The 20,086-nt window shown below is 41.6% G+C and overlaps 1 protein-coding gene across 1 annotated transcript in view; it reads right to left on the reverse strand.

Annotated features, from left to right (window-relative positions):
• Positions 1-20,086, reverse strand: part of EIF4EBP2 (eukaryotic translation initiation factor 4E binding protein 2) — a 27,311-nt gene extending 7,225 nt beyond the window's left edge. The window contains exons 1-2 of the mRNA XM_086381560.1: positions 19,650-20,086; positions 253-438 (exon numbers count right to left, since the gene is read on the reverse strand). Coding sequence (XP_086237686.1) covers positions 253-438; positions 19,650-19,794 — 331 coding nt within the window. The 5' untranslated portion in view covers positions 19,795-20,086. The remainder of the gene's footprint in view (positions 1-252; positions 439-19,649) is intronic.

Raw genomic sequence — 20,086 nt, forward strand, 5'->3', positions numbered from 1 at the left:
TTCAAAAAGTCATCTTTGGGATTTACCATTGCCTGATTTTGGATTCTCCCTCACCCTACCCTTCTCCTAGATTAGATTTGGCTATGGTTTAGAACTCGGGTTTCCAGAACATCTCAGTAAGTCTTGGTGAGGGTAGTGGGGGAACCTCAGAGATGTATGACTGAACATCAGTTACAACTGAAGCATCAACATTTTTCAGACTGACTCGAATCCCAGGGCTATCTCTTGGTCCCTAACACCAGCTTCTCTTACCAACTGCATGCTTCCTGTCATGATTGTTCAAGTTGTTCAAATTGTTTACTTCTACTTTGGAGTCTTCAATTAAGGTGCCGGGGCTGGTGACTCCTGGGATATTGGGCAGATGGCAGGGTGGGGTCTGAGCCATAGGAGAGTTGCGACGATCCAACAAAAACTTTCGATCATAAATGATTCGAGTTCCTGGAAAACAGGGTTTAAAGGAGACGGAAGTTTTATATCTTGTTTCAAATATAATTTTATACCAATGAAAGTAGAAAGTTACCTTCCCTTTCTCTGCTTTGAAAAATAAGGACTAGTAACAGTTCAAAAAGGCAGCTGAAATTATGAAGAATGAATCATTCTGGAGAGCAGAAAACTTAGGTCAAGTTTGAATTATTTAGGATGGAAAGTTTTCTAATACAGATTTTACAACTTTTTACCACCTTAAACAGGGAACAATCCAACCCTTTCTCGGTGAATCAGGGTGAGTATGAAATTCATTTATTATGCTATGTTGTGACCTAGGAAGTCTCAGGGCCTATTCAGCTGATGATCTGTACTCTCCTTAGACCGAACAGGATTCAGATAGCCAAGGCTGTGCTCGTGGCCCTCCCCACCAGTTTCCTTGTCTCCTCCCTCACTGTTTGGCTAAGAACCATCTTTTTTCCATGTCTTAAGTCAGTTTGGCTGCCATAATCAAATACCACACATGGAACTGGGTGTCTTACACAGAAATGTATTTCCTCACAGTTCCTGAAATTTCCAAGACAAAGACACCAGTTTAGTGTGTCTCTGCTGAGCGCTCTCTTCCAGATGTGTTGACACCTTCCCACCGTGTCCTCTCACGAGGGAGAGGGAAGCAAGTGTCTCTTCTGCTGGGGCATTAATCCCACTGTGAGAGCCCCACCCTCAGGACTTCACCTGAACCTAATTACCTCCCAAGGCCCCAGTCCTTGGAGAAGGAAATGGCAACCCACTCCGGTGTTGCTGCCTGGAGAATCCTATAGACAGAGAAGCCTGGTGGGCTACAGTCCATGGGATCACAAAGAGTAGGACATGACTGAAACGACTTAGCAAGCAAGCCCCACTTCTAAATATCACTTTGTGGAGGTCTGTGTGTCAATATATGAATGGGGAGAGCACAAGTCAATCTACAGTACATGCTTTACACTCATTCTAACTTAATGTGTCTAATCTGTGGGGTTTGGAAATTGGTGATCTGATTTCAACGCTATGTAAAATAAGAGCAAACAGGCTGGGAAGGAGCCTGATGGTTTTCCAATGATCTAAGGGAAGGAGCTTCAGTGGATGGATTTTGTTCTGTCACCAGCGCCCTCCCCCCAACCTTTTATTCATGGCTAGGTTTCAGAAGGGTGAGATTTTTGCTGTGAGATGTTCTTACTAACAGTCATGTTGCAAGTCAGAACAAGACTATTCTCACTTCTGTAGTATACTAAACTCAGAAACTCTTGGGGTGAAGTGGTGAAAAAAGAGCACAGGATAAAAGCAAGCTTTCTATTTCTAAATTATAGATCAGCAACAATACCAACATTAGAGCACTGTAAATGAACCAAGTAGAAAACAAGTAAAGAGAGTCAACCTAAACATGTCGGGTGTAACAGGACATTTAACAAACTCCTATTACTGTGCAGAGGCAATAAAAATATTTTTTACTGCCTTGAGATATAATTCACATACAATTCAAAGTGTGTAATTCAATAGATTTTAGTATACTCCTGGAATGGTGCAACCATCCCCACAGTCTTTTTTTTTTTTTTTGCTTTTGACTGCAACACATTGACTTGTGGGATCTTAGTTTCTCAAGCAGAAACTGAACCCAGACCACAGCAGTGAAAAAGCCAAATCTAACCACTGGACCACTAGGGAATTCCCACCACAATCTACCTTAGAACACTGTCATCCTCTCCAAAAGATAACCCATATACATTCAGCAGCCCCTCCCCACTTTCCTCCACCCTCGGCAGCCTAGGCAACCATGAATCTGTTCTCTGTCTCCACAGATCTGCCGATTCTAGGCATTTCATATAGGTGCAACTATGTAGTATGTGACCTTTCGTATGGCTCCTTTCACTTGCATGTTTTTAAGATTCATTCATGTTTGGCGTTTATCAGTACAGCTGATCCTTGAACAATGCAAGTTAGCACTTTTCCAATTGTAAGTACTACAGCACTATACAGTCAGTGTTGGCTGAATCCATGGATGCCGAGGGCCAATGATAAGTAACATGTGGATTAACCCCCATGTTGTTTTAAGGATCAATTGTACTTAATTTATGTTTATTGACAAATAATGTTCTGTATGTATTAATGTATATCACATTTTATCAATCTGTCCATTGATGGACATCTGGGTTTTTTCCATTTTGAGTAATGCTGCTATAAACACTCATGCACAAGTGTTTGTGTGAACTCCTGGGTATGTAAGACAGACTTGCTGGATTATATGGCTTACCTTTTGAGGAACCACCAGGCTTGTTTTCCAAAGTGGTGACACCATTTTCCATGCCCATCAGCAGTATATAAGGGTTCCAGTTTATATACATTGTAGCCAACACTTTCCTTTTTTATTTTTCACTTTTCCTTTTGGCCCTTCCCCAGGGCATACAGGATCTTAGTTCCCCAAACAGGTATGAAACCCCAGCCCTCAGCAGTGAGAGCATGGAGTCCTAAGCACTGGTCTGTCAGGGAATTCCCTTTTTATCTTTTTTATTACAGCCATCCGAGTGGGTGTGAAGTGGTATCTCATGGTGTTTTAATTTGCATTTCCTTGATAGCTAAAAGTGCTGAGCATCTTTTCATATATGCCTATTGGCCATTCCAACAAATATCTTCTTTGGAGAAATGTCTTTAGCCCATTTTTTAAAGGGTTGTCTTTTTACCACTACACTGTACAAGTTCTTTATATATTATGAATACAAACTTTTTTCAAAAATTTTTATTTTATATTGGAGTATAGCTGATTAACAATGTTGTGTTAGTTTTGGGTGTACAACAAAATGATTCAGTTACATATATACATGTATAAAAGCTTCGTATTCATAGATGCTTCGGAAATATTTTCTCCTGTGAGGTGCCTTTTAAATTTTTTTTCAAAATTTTAAATTTTAATAAAGTCCAATTTGTGTCTTTTTCTTTGGCTGCTTGTGATTTTGGTGTTATATCTAAGAAACTTGCCTAACCAAGGTCACAAAGATTTGTGCCCATGTTTTCTTCTAAGAGTTTTACAGCACTTCAGTTCAGTTCACTTGCTCAGTTGTGTCCAACTCTTTGTGACCCCATGAATTGCAGCACGCCAGGCCTCCCTGTCCATCACCAACTCCCGTAGTTCACTCAAACTCACGTCTAGAGTCGGTGATGCCATCCAGCCATCTCATCCTCTGTCGTCCCCTTCTCCTCTTGCCCTCAATCCCTCCCAGCATCAGAGTCTTTTCCAACGAGTCAACTCTTTGCATGAGGTGGCCAAAGTACTGGAGTTTCAGCTTTAGCATCATTCCTTCCAAAGAAATCCCAGGGCTGATCTCCTTCAGAATGGACTGGTTGGATCTCCTTGCAGTCCAAGGGACTCTCAAGAGTCTTCTCCAACACCACAGTTCAAAAGCATCAATTCTTCGGCGCTCGGCTTTCTTCACACTCCAACTCTCACATCCATACATGACCACAGGAAAAACCATAGCCTTGACTAGACGGACCTTTGTTGGCAAAGTAATGTCTCTGCTTTTCAATATGCTATCCAGGTTTGTCATAACTTTCCTTTCAAGGAGTAAGCGTCTTTTATTTTCATGGCTGCAGTCACCATCTGCAGTGGTTCTGGAGCCCAGAAAAATAAAGTCTGACACTGTTTCCCCATCTATTTCCCATGAAGTGGTGGGACCAGATGCCATGATCTTAGTTTTCTGAATGTTGAGCTTTAAGCCAACTTTTTCACTCTCCTCTTTCATTTTCATCAAGAGGCTTTTTAGTTCCTCTTCACTTTCTGCCATAAGGGTGGTATCATCTGCATATCTGAGGTTATTGATATTTCTCCCGGCAATCTTGATTCCAGCTTGTGTTTCCTCCAGTCCAGCGTTTCTCATGATGTACTCTGCATATAAGTTAAATAAGCAGGGTGATAATATACAGCCTTGACGTACTCCTTTTCCTATTTGGAACCAGTCTGTTGTTCCATGTCCAGTTCTAACTGTTGCTTCCTGACCTGCATACAGGTTTCTCAAGAGGCACATCAGGTGGTCTGGTATTCCCATCTCTTGAAGAATTTTCCACAGTTTATTGTGATCCACACAGTCAAAGGCTTTGGCATAGTCAATAAAGCAGAAATAGATGTTTTTCTGGAACTCTCTTGCTTTTTCCATGATCCAGCAGATGTTGACAATTTGATCTAGTGCTCACATTTAGGTCCTGGAGTCATGGGGTCCAACTCTGGTTTTTGTGTGTGGACATCCAGTTGCACCAGCATGATTTGTTGAAAAGACTATTATTGAATATTTCCCCATTTAAATGTCTTAGTATCCTTGTCAAAGATCAACTGGCTATAATTGTGAGGGTTTATTTCTGGGCTTCCATTGATCGATGTGTATCCTTATGACAGTAATACACTCTCTAGATCTGTAACAACTTTTGAAACCAAGTGAGTCTCCTAACATTGTTTTTCTTCTTCAAGATTGCTTAAGGTTATTTTAAGTCTCTTATTAAAGTTCCATATATGCATCTTAGGGTCAGCCTGTAAACTTCTGCAAAGAAGACAGTGGGAATTTTGATGGGGACTGTGCTTTGAATAAATTTGGGGAGTAGTACCGTCTTAACAATATTGAGTCTTCCAATCCATAAACATGGATGGTCTATTTATACAGACATTTATAGATAAATGTCTATCTTTTTGTCAAGAATGTTATACAGTTTCCATAGTATAAGTTTCATGCTTTTTTGGATTAAATTTATACCTATGTATTTTATTATTTTTATGCTATTGTAAGTGGAATTATTTTATTTCATTTTTGGATTGTTCATTGAAAGATACAAACACAACTGGGTTTTGTATACCAATCTTGTATTCTGAAGCTTTACTAAACTCAATTAATTTTAACAGTTTTTTAGTGAATTTTTAAGTTACATTTGGTTTTAAATGGACACACAAAATAAACAATTCAGAAGAGCCATTCTGAAGAATTACAACTTTAATGATGCTGTTAATGTTCTCAAATATGGCCAGGTAAAATATGGATACAAAACCACAGTATTTCATGTGTTTGAATTTTAGATCACTGGAAGCTAAAAAAATTGCTGCAGGAAAAAAAAAAAAAAAAATTGCTGCAGATATATGGCAGAAAAAAGGAATCAACCCGTCGGTGACTAAGGATTCTATGGTGTAATTCAAAAGCATTTAATATTCAAAAAACCAAAACTATCAAAAGAAAAACATTACATCAAAGGAAACTATTAGCAAGGTGAAAAGGCAGCCTTCAGAATGGGAGAAAATAATAGCAAATGAAGCAACTGACAAACAACTAATCTCAAAAATATACAAGCAACTCCTACAGCTCAACTCCAGAAAAATAAATGACCCAATCAAAAAATGGGCCAAAGAACTAAATAGACATTTCTCCAAAGAAGACATACAGATGGCTAACAAACACATGAAAAGATGCTCAACATCACTCATTATCAGAGAAATGCAAATCAAAACCACTATGAGGTACCATTTCACGCCAGTCAGAATGGCTGCGATCCAAAAGTCTACAAGCAATAAATGCTGGAGAGGGTGTGGAGAAAAGGGAACCCTCTTACACTGTTGGTGGGAATGCAAACTAGTACAGCCACTATGGAGAACAGTGTGGAGATTCCTTAAAAAACTGGAAATAGAACTGCCTTATGATCCAGCAATCCCACTGCTGGGCATACACACTAAGGAAACCAGAAGGGAAAGAGACACGTGTACCCCAATGTTCATCACAGCACTGTTTATAATAGCCAGGACATGGAAGCAACCTAGATGTCCATCAGCAGATGAATAGATAAGAAAGCTGTGGTACATATACACAATGGAGTATTACTCAGCCATTAAAAAGAATACATTTGAATTAGTTCTAATGAGGTGGATGAAACTGGAGCCTATTATACAGAGTGAAGTAAGCCAGAAAGAAAAACACCAATACAGTATACTAACACATATATATGGAATTTAGAAAGATGGTAACAATAACCCTGTGTACGAGACAGCAAAAGAGACACCGATGTATAGAACAGTCTTATGGACTCTGTTGGAGAGGGAAAGGGTGGGAAGATTTGGGAGAATGGCATTGAAACATGTATAATATCATGTATGAAACGAGCTGCCAGTCCAGGTTCGATGCACGATACTGGATGCCTGGGGCTGGTGCACTGGGACGACCCAGAGAGATGGTATGGGGAGGGAGGAGGGTTCAGGATGGGGAACACATGTATACCTGTGGCGGATCCATTTCAATATATTTGGCAAAACTAATACAATATTGTAAAGTTTTCAAAAATAAAATTAAAACAAAAAATAAAAGAAAAACATTAAGACTTGACTATAAATAAAATGCAAGGAAAAAACCCTTTTTTGTCCTTTTTTGATACCGTGTTTACTGTGAAATTATATAAATTCCAAGACAATTTAAAAACCTAAAATATTCAGGGTCTCTTAAAAATGTGCATGCATAGACACATCTTATGAAGCAAGAACTTCCAGTAATTCAATTTCAACTGCCAGTCACATTTATGCTAGCCCAATTCAACGTCAACCCACGCATCCATAACTAGAGAAAAGTTAACCGTAAATCTCTAACGGAAAGGCAGACACACCAGGGAAGCAGAGGCAGGACAGGTAGATAGTATAATGTAATATGCTGCTGCTGCTTAGTTGCTTCAGTCGAGTCCGACTCTGTGCGATCCTATGGTCTGCACTGCAGCCTGCCACGCTCCTCCATCCTTGGGATTCTTCGGGCAAGAACCCTGGAGTGGGTTGCCATGCCCTCCTCCAGAGGATCTTCCCCACCCAAGGATCGAACCCAGTCTCCTGCATTGCAGGCAGATTCTTTACTGCCGAGCCACCAGGGAAGCCCCATAATCTCATATGGTGGAGAGCTAAAACTGACAGACTGAGACACAGAGGTTTAACTAATTTATAGAGTTTTAAAGGTAACTACCCAGGGCTTCCCTGGTGGCTCAGTGGTAAAGGATCCACCTGCCAATGCAGGAAAGGTCGGTTCCATCTCCGATCTGGAAAGACCCCTCATGCTGCAGACCAACCAATCTCACATGCCACAAGTACTGAGCCTGTGCTCTAGAGCCCAGGAACCACAGCTGAGCCCACACGCCTCAACTCCTGAAGCCTGAGTGCCCCAGCGCCCACGCTCCACGACAAGAGAAACCACTGCAAGAAGAAGCCACACACCACAACCAGAGCGCGGCCCCCACCTGCTGCACCTGGAGGAAAGCCTGCACAGCAACGGAGACCTGGCACAGCCAAAATAGATAAATAATAAATACATACTAAGAATAAATAAATAAAGGTAACTACTCAGAAGAACCAAAAACAATAAAACAATTTACAAGGAAATACGAAGTACAGAAAGTAATGAAAGTGTCCCGTATCCCTCATTTTCAAAACAGGGAATCAACAGTATCCTCTAATGTTAAGAAATCAAGAAATTGTGGTATAAATATATATTATTTATAGCAACAGTGGCTAACCAGTAAAATCACTACAAACAGAAACTGTTAGAAGCAGCAGTCTATTGGCATTTTACTTTGCATTTTAGGTGCTTCTGTTCAGTTTTCCTTTTTCTACTTTGTTTTTAAAACATGCATATTTTAGTCTTCATGTTTGGATTTCAAAACAAACAGGTATCTTTAGATCTAGGTTAACATTAGATATCTATACACATTCTTCATTCCTTGGTGACCAGTTATTTGGATAAATCTAGTACCCTGACCTAGAACTTTCTAAATGCCGACATTACTAGGAAAACATGAAGAGTAAAATTGAGTCTTTTTGATGGAGAACAGAGAGTAAGGAGAAAAAGCTTCTACTTTTTGATCTAAAAATTAGTGATTTTCAAATGGCAAGGAAAAAGAGGCAAATAAATGAGATCCAAAATTATGCTTGCCAAGATGGTTTAGTACAGAAAAAAGGTCATTCAAGTCTAAGGGCCTCTTTCAACACCAAGTAGCTTAAACGATAATCAATCCATAATTAAGCTATATACATCCAAGAAATTGTATAACCTGATACAAAACTGCCTAGACAAAGTTCCCTGTAACATGGTTAACTGACAAGGGCAGTAGTTACTGTACTTTCGCAGAGCCCAGACCATAAAGTTGTTTAAGGCTGTTTCCAGAATTAGAATTAAGCAGCCACTCATGCAAATAAACATCTTAGAATAAGAAACAGAAAGTAACTTGCCCACATTGAACAGGTGGTGACAAAACCCTCCAAGAAGGCTGAGATTAACCTACGCCTTCCCAACAATATCCCAGGCAAGAAGGGAGTGTGTGGAGTCAAACAGGGCTTCCCTCAAGGGACTTTCGTCATCAAAGAGGAAAATTGTTTCTCATAAAACCGTAGTGGACTCCCCGCTATGATCATTAGGCCAGAACTGAGTCAGATGCCCACCATCCCAGACACTAGGGAAGCCATAGCGTAGCCAGGGTGTATTTTATGGGGCTTGGCACTCTACTACTTTTAAAATAATGAGGAAATCTGGGGTAGCATGAAAGAAGAGAGAACAGCTATTGGGCTGGAAACCAATAGTGCCAGTCACATCCATATTTAAATCCTCATTTTCCATAGTAGAAAACTGTTAGTACCCAAAACTGAGAAATAGCATTAAATCATGTTATTCAGAAATCCAGAGGTAAATGCTAGAAGAAATAGCTGAAAGAGTTTAAAATGGTTTCTCCAGGAATGGAACTAGAAACAAGATGGGACGTTAAGACTGTTGCTTTTTGTTATTACCCTAATAATACTATATGCAGAGTACATCATGAGAAACGCTGGGCTGGATGAAGCACAAGCTGGAATCAAGATTGCCGGGAGAAATATCAATAACCTCAGATATGCAGATGATACCACCGTTATAGCAGAAAGTGAAGAACTAAAGAGCCTCTTGATGAAAGTCAAAGAGGAGAGTGAAAAAGTTGGCTTAAAGCTCAACATTCAGAAAACTAAGATCATGGCATCCAGTCCCATGGCAAACAGATGGGGAAACAGTGCAAACAGTTTATTTTGGGGGGCTCCAAAATCACTGCAGATGGTGATTGCAGCCATGAAATTAAAAGACGCTTCCTCCTTGGAAGCAAAGCTATGACCAACCTAGACAGCATATTAAAAAACAGAGACATTACTTTGCCAACAAAGGTCTGTCTAGTCAAGGCTATGGTTTTTCCAGTGGTCATGTATGGATATGAGAGTTGGACTATGAAGTGCTGAAGAATTCATGCTTTTGAACTGTGGTGTTGGAGAAGACTCTTGAGAGTCCCTTGGACTGCAAGGAGGTCCAACCAGTCCATCCTAAAGGAAATCAGTCCTGAATATTCATTGGAAGGACTGATGTTGAAGGTGAAACTCCAATACTTTGGCCACCTGATGCAAACAACTGACTCACTGGAAAAGACCCTGATGCTGGGAAAGACTGAAGGCATGAGGAGAAGGGGACGATAGAGGATGAGATGGTTGGATGGCATCACCAACTCAATGGACACGAGTTTGAGTAAACTTTGGGAGTTGGTGATGGACAGGGAGGCCTGGCGTGCTGCAGTCCATGGGGTCGCAAAGAGTCAGACACGACTGAGCGACTGAACTGAACTGAACTAACAATACTATATGACTTTTAAAGTTTACTTTCATAGGTAGAAAAACAACAGGGTGACTGCATGAATACTGAAGGCATTTTGCTAAGTCAAACAAGTCAGTCACAAAAGACAAGTATCTTTTGATCCCATGTATATGAGGTACCTGGACTAGTCAAATTCACAGAAAGTAGAATGATGGTTGCCAGTGGCTAGAGGTAAGCAAGTAATAAGGAGTTATTGTCTAATGAGTATAAAGTTTCAGTTTGGGAAGATGAAAAAAGTCCTGGAGATGGATGGTGGTGACAGTTGCACAACAATGTGAATGTACTTACTGCCATGGAACTGTATACTTAAACCCGGTTAAAATGGCAAATTTTACGTCATTTACACAATAAGAAATATACATGATTTCAGACGTCTAGCCTCCAGAAATACAAGAAAATAAATTTGTTTAAAGCCTCCCCACACACAATTATCTTTTTAATAGCAAGAGACAGTGTTTTAGAAATAAAAAGCAAACCCCATTATAAGCAATTGGGGACAGTGAGTGACTCAAAAAAGTATTTGTAAGTATTTATATATATATGTAAAAATATATATATGTGTGTGTGTGTGTGTGTGTATATATATAAAACAGACTGACACTAGAGCCATGAGGAAATCTAGAAATTTAAAAAACAAAGCACTTGGCAAATAACCTCAGTATTCCATTAGGAATTTTTAACGTCCTCCATCTATGCCACATATAAAGGCTTACCAAGAGATCAGAAACAGACACAAGATGAACAAGCAGCATAAGTGCATATGTGCTAAGTCTCTCAGCCGTGCCCAACTCCCCACAACCCCATGGACTGTAGCATGCCAGGCTCCCTTGTCCCAGGGATTCTCCAGGCAATAATACTGGAGTAGATTGCCATTTCCTTCTCCGAACAAGCCAACAAGTGTTTCCAATACCCTCAGAAAGGTAGTCTACCTCTTTCCCTCTCCCCCCACCTCCATCCCAATAGTAAGAAGAGAACATAAGAAGTGAAAAATGCAGAAAGGACTTACAAAGAAAGTGGTTTTCTCTGTTTTTTATTCTACCAGCTTAGGAGGGTGATTAACAAGGTCTGTGTTTCACTATATTAGAGAACATTTTAAATGCATTTCAGTTTTAAAATCTGTTCTTCATAGAGGCTCTGGATGGAACAGACTCCTAAAAGCTCTATGCCAGATAACCCAGAGGAGGGTAAAAGGTGCTTGACCCATTATCCTCCAGGGAGGCTGAGAGTGGTCAAATCACGTTCAGTGTATACAATCATCAAATCTCTAAAGGGCTAATAAAACCAAGAGAGGGACAAATTTTACATCAGCAAAAGGCACAATTAAAGCCAGAGGATATTATAACTTGCTTGACCCAGTATCCTCCAGGGAGGCTGAGAGTGGTCAAATCACATTCAGTGTGTACAATCATCAAATCTCTAAAGTGCTAATAAAATCAAGAGAGGGACAAATTTTACATCAGCAAAAGGCACAATTAAAGCCAGAGGATTTTATAACTTGCTTGACCCAGTATCCTCCAGGGAGGCTGAGAGTGGTCAAATCACATTCAGTGTGTACAATCATCAAATCTCTAAAGTGCTAATAAAACCAAGAGAGGGACAATTTTTACATCAGCAAAAGGCACAATTAGAGCCAAAGGATATTATAACTTAGTATGGTTAAATAATTATGGCAAATGGAAGACATCCAAGGTTTGTGAAAAGTCAATTCTACTGTTCTTTGAGTAACTCCAATTCTCATAACCAGGAGCAAAGATTTCCAAGACATTAATGTCAAAGGATGGCTCCCTACCCAATCACACAGGACTCTGCCAGAGTAGAACACACACCCAGGCTGAAAGGGAAGTTGATAATGACTATGCTCCTATTCAGAAGGTTCTGTGTTAGAAGAGGCCTTAGACAGCATCTGGTGGAAGCCTGTCATTTTACACACGGAGAAAACAACATCCAAAGAAAGATCACACAGTGAGTGACACAGGAGTCAAGAGACCAACACAAATAAGCAAGGCAGTCTAAGCAAGTCTGCCTTTCTTGAGTCTGGCCAAAAAATGATTTGAAACAAATGACTTTTTTAGTTAGTACCAGGTAAAAAGTGGTATACAAACCACAAATTAATCTCAAATGCCAACTGATTTTAAGACTATCAAAGTACTTCAAATATGTCCACGTCTGTTTGGGTTTGAATACCTGTCTTGAAATAAATCTTCTTCCCAAGAACTACCTGGTTCTGGTTCCAGGAAAATGCTGGTTGGATGCGCCAGATTGTTGACAGCATCCTGGATCAATTCTTTGGATTAGATTTCACACATTTTGTGGTTCAGCCTCTGTAATGCTAATAATTAATGAGGGCTCACTGCTTTGGTATGGGGAGAGCACTCAGATTCAAGCCTGGGCTTCATTCCCACTTCTTGTTTTCCTCCTAGTTCACTCCTCTTAGGCACTTAAAAAAATAAAAATAAAAACAATGCAAAATACATATCTACCAATATCTTCTACTTACAGTAAGGAACCTGAACTCATCAATAAACTTCATAAGTAGGCAAAAGCCTACTGAACATCACCGGTCTAGGTCACTTTATTTATGTGCTGCCTCTTCATTATGGTTCGAGGAACTTATCAGACCAGAGAGTGGTTTCATTTCAGTGTAAAAGAGGCCCAACTCTAACATAAACATTCGCTGGTGATGAGATGAGCACCTCTCTGAGGCCCAAACAATTAATTACAACATCTTAAAAATGAATCACAAGCCTAGCAAACTTTTGATAGGTACCTCTTAGAACGGACTTCCCAGGTGGCGCAGTGGAAAAGCATCCACCTGCCATGCAGGTGACATGGGTTTGATCCCTGGGTCAGGAAGATCCCATGGAGTAGGAAATGGCAAGCCACTCTGGTATTCTTGCCCGGCAAATCCCATGGATAGGAGCCTTGGCCTTAGAACCTAGGGAGCAATCAATGGTCTATCTTCACCAGTCCTCACCTGCTATAAACATCAGGCTATTTCTTTAAAAAATTAAAATTGAATGATACTAAAACCAAAGATGCCACAAGAAGAATCGACAAGTATCTCTTAGGAATATAGATGCAAAAATCCTCAACCAAATATTAGCAAACAGAATTCAGCAACATACAAAAAGGATTATATACCACAATCAATGGTACTTACTCCAGGAATGAGAGGCTGGTACAACATCTGAAAATAATTAACATGATACATCATAGCAACAGACTAAAAAACAAAAATCATAGGATCATTCCAAAAGATACACAAGAAAAAACTGTCTTTGATAAAATCCAACACCCTTTCATAATAAAAATAATCAACAGACTAGGAATAATAGGGAACTTCCTGAACCTGACAAGGAGCATCTATGAAAAACCACAGCTACCATTTTACCTAATGATAAAAGACTGGAGGTTTCCCCCTAATACCGAGCACAGGTCAATGGTATCTGTTCTCATTCTCTTGCCATGTTTGTTCAACACTGTACTCAAGCTTCCAGTTCTAGCCAGGGCAATTAGGCAAGAAAACAAACAAAAAAAGTACCTAGATCAACGAGGAAGAAGTAAAACTATCTTTATGCATAGACGACTGTGGTCTTGTATATAGACAATACCAAGGAATCTATAAAAATTGTATTTTCCAGTTACTGATTGTTTATCAAGCATTTTACTTTTTAAAATGACCCAGTGACATGAACAGCTTTAGTTCATCAGGGCATTTGTCCTCAAGATCTAAAAGACCATTTATTTAGACACAAATACTCACAAATTTCTGAGCTTTTGGCTTCAAACTGTCGCCTTTGAACCAGGTGAAAAAGGCCTTTAAAAACTAGTCATGTATCACATAAATCAAAGCAGGATCCTCTATGACCCACCTCCAGGGTAACAGAAATAAAAACAAAAGTAAACAAGTGGAACCTGATTAAACCTAAAAGCTTTTGCACAGCAAAGGAAACTATAAGCAAGGTGAAAAGACAACCCTCAGAATGGGAGAAAATAATAGCAAATGAAACTACTGACAAAGGATTAATTTCCAAAATATACAGGCAGTTCATACAACTCAATGCCAGAAAACAAACAACTCAATCAGAAAGTGGGGGAAAGACCTAAACAGACATTTCTCCAAAGAAGACTTAAAGATGGCTAACAAACACATGAAAAAATGCTCAACATCGCTGATTATTAGAGAAATGCAAATCAAAACCACAATGAGATAACACCTCACACTGGTCAGAATGGCCATCATCAAAAAGTCTACAAACAATACATGCTGGAGAAAAGGGAACGCTCCTGCACTGTTGGTGGGAATATAAATCGATACAGCCACTATGGAAGACGGTATAGAGACTCCTTAAAAAAACTAGGAATAAAACCACCATATGACCCAGCAATCCCACTCCCAGGCATGTACCTGAGGAAACCAAAATTGAAAAAGACACATGTATCCCATTGTTCACTGAAGCACTAGTTACAATAGCCAGAACATGGAGGCAACCTAGATGTTCATCAACAGATGAATGGATAAAGAAGTTGTGGTACATACACACAATGGAAACATTACTCAGCCATAAAAAGGAACCCATTTGAGTCAGTTCTGATGAGGTGGATGAACCTAGAACCTATTATACAGAGTGATGAACGCCGGGAGTTGGTGATGGACAGGGAGGCCTGGCGTGCTGCGATTCATGGGGTCGCAAAAAGTTGGACACGACTGAGCGACTGAACTGAACTGAACTGACGTAAGTCAGAAAGAGAAATACCATATTCTAACGCACATACATGGAATCTAGAAAAATGGTACTGAAGAATTTTTCAGGGCAGCAATGGAGAAACAGACATACAGTATAGACTTATGGTCATGTCGAGAGGGGAGGAGAGGGTGAGATGTATGGAAAGAGCAACACGAAAACTTACATTACCATATGTAAAATAGATAGCCCACAGGAATTTGCTGTATGGCTCAGGAAACTCAAACAGGGGCTCTGTATCAACCTAGAAGGGTGGGATGGGGCGGGAGATGGGAGGGAGCTTCAAAAGGGAGGGGATATATGTATACCTATGGCTGATTCATGTTGAGGTTTGACAGAAAACAACAAAATTCTGTAAAGCAATTATCCTTCAATTGCTCTCTTCCTTCCAACCAGGTGAACTAGTTTTCCCATGTTAACTTTACCCTGTCTGATCAGCAAATCTTATTTTTTTTTTCATCACATCACAGCCTTTACTGCTGACTGGCAGTGAAGAATCTCCGATATTCACTACTGTAGCTATTTGAGTTCCCAAAATTCTTTCGGCTGATTCCATATAAAAATAGAAAATCTGACATTCCTTAGTTATTGATTACGACATGTCCATATACCAAAATATTTTTTGTCCATACAAATCCATGAAGCCTGAATTTTACTCGATAGAACATCAAAAAAATTGAAAGGACATGATCTGCAACTCTTTACACACACATACGTAGTCAAGCCTACAGTTGTCTCCAAACCATGCAAGACCCCTCCCATAAAATCATGAACCCAACACAAAACTAAGCTACATCTTCTGGTACATACTTTGGTGGCTGACGAATATGAGACTAAAGCCAAATCTCCTCTGGAATGACAATACATGTTAATTTTTGTTCCTCTGAGGTAAATAAATGCCATCTTCCTTGAACACAAGGCAAAGTGACTGAACAACTTTCAACGTGTTTTTCATGCAGTTCTTACATGTAATCATGAAGTCCTTCAGTTAATAACTGAAACTACAGAGCCAAACAAGTACATTTGCTGGTTCAGAAATATTTGACTAGAATAAACTCAGGTCACTGTATTAGAAATTTTTCTAACAATGAGAAACTGGCCTTCCTTCCCCATATCTACAGAGCTCTATTCACTTCTCCCAACAAAGGAACTAGATTAACACTCAGGACTCTCCCCAAATACTCTTACTTTATTATGGCTCACACCAAGTGGATTCTTTTCCCTTTTTCCTGTCTTCTCCTTTATCCCCAGACCCTTCCAATGGCCTTCAGGGAACCAACCAATCAGAGCAGCTCTTCAGCTGGCAGAGAGGATGCGCAAGGGTGTGAACAAGATTTCAGACTAACAGTTCCCCTCTGGCACTCTTGTTACGGCAACAGCATACTTTTCCACAGCTGAGGAGGATGTTTGGCAGAAAAGTAAGGCAAAAAGAAAGGCTCAAAGAGGTCTCTTTGTTCATTCCCCAGAGCACAACCACTCTCAACAAGGAGACAGTTCAAAACTCATTTAAGAAAGTAACTAAATAATAAGGTAGCAAAAAGCATCACATTATCTGGCATTGCAGAGATAGAAGAGTCTTCTTAAATGTTTGCAAACTTCCTTTCCTAGGAAAATGTGCATCTTAAGACAGCAGAGGAAAAACCTGGAATAGGAATCAGGACACTAAGTTTGAGACTACCAACTGACATTAATTAGCTGTATGACACTAACAAGTTACTTAATTTCTCTCAATTATAGAAGGAAAGCATTAGGTCCCTTCCAGCTAACCAGACTGTTACAAAAGTGAAGCAGACTATAACAACTTAACCTTTCATTGAGGCTAGAAGCAGCTTCTCAAAGGATGAACCAAATGTCATCCCTATTCCTCCAGAGGCAGATAAAACAAAACAAAATAAAAACCCAAGGGCGTTTTGTTTTGAATTTGGTCAAAAATTTTGTTCTTCCTTAATAATGAGAAAAAGGTACACTTCTAAAAATACGGGAAATATAAGAGGTTACAGAAAGTTTTCATTTCATTTCCCAACTCTCATTTTCCAACCACAGAAGGCAATTTTAAGAAATCTTTTCAAGGGTAAGTTGTATCCTCTGTGGGGAGATGGCAAGTTCATTATGTTGTCAACGTCTCTGCCCAGTCTGATCATACAGGGCCTTCAGCACATCAACAGTTATCTGGACTGCTCTGACCTGTGTATGACACTCTAGTAGCTTGAGACAGGAAATTCTAATCCCCTTCCTTCCTACTAAATAGAGATTTCCAATACAAGCTTACTGTTACTTTCTAAATGTTTTCAAGTCTGAAACATGTAACTTAGCACTTGACTCTACAAGTTTTTCATTTCAGAACTAAAAAGCTTTTCTACCCACCAAGATTTTAAGACCACTCAGAGTGAAGACTGAATTTCCTACTTTTGTCTGTGGTTCCCTTTTGTGCAAAGCACTGCCCTGGACCCACAAAACTCACTGAAGATACCTAACCACATCAATTTAGGTGCCTAAAGGTGACCAAATAACAACCATGATTCAGGGAAAGAAAATTACACAGAAGAGAGGGAAATGTGAACAAATCATCAGAAAACTGGAAATTTTCCAAAGGGGGGGGAATTAAATCAGTAAGCACTGTATATCTAGGTGGCGCTGAGGTAATTGCTATAAAACGGTGTTTAAATCCAACCGCAACAGTGCTGTATCTTATAAACATATTAGGTAAGCCTTTGTGTTAAAAATTTAGAGATGACAATGTGCTCTACTAATAAATAACAGCTCTGTATAATAGATAAGCTAAGATGTAAGTATTTAAATCTGCAATTAAAAAGCAGAAACCATCTGGAGACAGGGTAAATGATATTTGAGAAAGTAGCTGAGAACTATGTATGTAGGGAGGAAGGATAAATGATTCAGTATTTCGGGCAGAATCTTTCCCAACACTGTAGGAACTAATTCAGACTATCAGATAGGCACACTTAAAGACTATGCCCTTACTTTAAAAGCATAGAAGCTTGGGTGTTTGAAATATGCCTAAAGGTGCCCTTGCAGTTTTTCCCTCAGAGGAATAATGATTAATATACAGCTAAAAGTTTAGTTCCTTCCGCGAATAAGTAATTATCTGCTACTATGACATTGGTTCTAAACTGCTGGAAGCACAGGCATTACAGAATTCACAAGGAATTCTGGAAGAAGTTATAAATTTCTTTCCATCACCTCAGAAAACAATATCCATTTCTTAAAAGCTGTCAGTTCAAGTTCAAGACAACCTATGGAGACCAGATCCTGGTTTGCCAAATCTTTCACGATTAAAAGCCAAGAAGATTTCAGCATGCTCAGAGGCTGGCCTTGACCAGATGAGGTCAGGAGGGAGGTTTCTCCAATGAGGTAAGCCACCTCACTAGAAACTCCACTGTTCACAAAGTTACAACCTCCTTAAGCCCAGTTCTCCACATATATCAATGAATGTCTCCTGCCTGGATCATTTAACTTATTCCAAGGCAGCCACGCCACCCCCAGTCGCCTGGGTGGATTCCTCTGTAGAGCTCTCGCCGAGATTTTTTATTCCTTCTTGGCAAGATCTTCTTTCTCTACCGTCTTGATATTGTGCAACGATTAAAAAATGGCCCAGGCCTAACAGCAAGGGATTGGCTGGAGCACAACTGGTGAGCCCAGCCCACAGGAACCAAGCTAGCAATCCCGTAGACAGCAAGGGCTGCCAGCAAAGTCCCAACCCTCTAGCCAGAGGCCACCATCAAAAAGCTAAGTAACCAAGTTAAAAACGAAGCACCATCCCCTTCATGAGGTCCCTCAAGATCGCTCTCCAGTCTTCTCCCTCTGGAGAAAAGCCTAGTCGGGGGACAGGCAACCTTTGAGCTCCCTTTTCCCGTGACCAATTAATTCCACGCTCTTCACCTCTACCCCAGTGTTCTTCCTTGTAAACAGTGTTGGTAGCACTTTGAAAAGCAGTGCTCTGGGACCCGGCTCTGCACGGCCCCTTCCCCCGGATGAAGCAGTCCCGCCGGGGAGGGTACCGTCTTCCACCAACCTCCACAGGCGTCGCCGCCAAAACTCTACCCTCAAGGCTGCCAGCGCTCCTTTCCCTGGGCTATTACTTGAGCATGATTTTATCACTCCTCCGCCAGCCTGGGGACTCCCCCCACCCGTGGGGCCTCGTCCAGCAAAGTAAACAATGCTGTCAAAGCAGGATAACACTGGGCGAGGCTTCCAAACTCCGCATTCCAGCCTCCCCCCTCCTGGAGTTCTAGAAGCAGCAAAACAAGTCATCGCAGGGTCCCAGGAGCAAACTACTCTCCCCAACTTCCTTTCTAAAAAGGCCGGGAGACAGCTCCAAGATCAAGCTTCAATGTGCACAAAGACACTATATGTGGCAGAGGGAATGAGGAGCGAATGCAAAGCCAAGTGTAGACAAATTTGCCCTGGAGTACGAGGGCGGGGGAAGGAGAAAACTGGGTCCAGTGCGTAAACCTGCCACGAAGCGGGAACAGGGGCTTTTTCTTCACAAGAGGAGAGCCAGCCACGTTCCCAGAGTGGGCACGCGCTGAATAGAGTTGCAGGAGATAGAGAACGCGAAGTTAAGGTTCTCGAAAGCAGTCTCAAGGGGGTTTCGGGGGAAGCCCCAATTAAGGGGCTTTGGTGGAGCCGCGGTGGCCCGAGCGGCCCAGAGTGGATACGCCCTGAGTTAAAGGACCGTGGCGGGAAACTGCGGGGACACCGCGGAGGTTAGCGCGGGCGCGCTCGGGCGCCGGGAGAGGGCTCGGGTGAGGGCCGCGGGGGCGCCGACGCTCACCTCCCGGTGTGGTGGAGAAGAGCGTCCCCCCGGGCGTGGTGCAATAGTCATGAGGTAGCTGCGCGGCGTCGCTGATGGGCACGGTGCGGGTGGGGATGGCGCGGCTCTGGCTGGGCTGGTGGCCGCTGCCGGCGGACGAGGACATGGCTCTGGGCGCGGGCTCTCGGGCTTTGTCCGGCGGGCGGGCAGGCGGGCGGCGGCGGCGGCTGAGGGCCCGGGCTGCTCCAGCTGCTCAGGCGGGCTGAAGGGCGGGCGGGGCTAGGCGCGCTCCGCTCGCTCTGCGCTCGCTTCCTCTTGCTCCCTCGTCCCGCTCCGCTCCCGCCGCCGCCCTCTCAGCCGCCGCCGCCGCCGCCGCCCTATCCTCCGGCCTCCGCCAGCAGCCTCAGCAGCAGGAGCAGCGGCAGCAGCGGCGACGACGACGACGACCGGAAGCGGGC

The sequence above is a fragment of the Bos grunniens genome, chromosome 28, assembly GCF_055505025.1.
Source record: "Bos grunniens cultivar Pamir isolate PY7600 chromosome 28, Bosgru_T2T1.0, whole genome shotgun sequence".
Classification (NCBI taxonomy): Eukaryota; Metazoa; Chordata; class Mammalia; order Artiodactyla; family Bovidae; genus Bos; species Bos grunniens.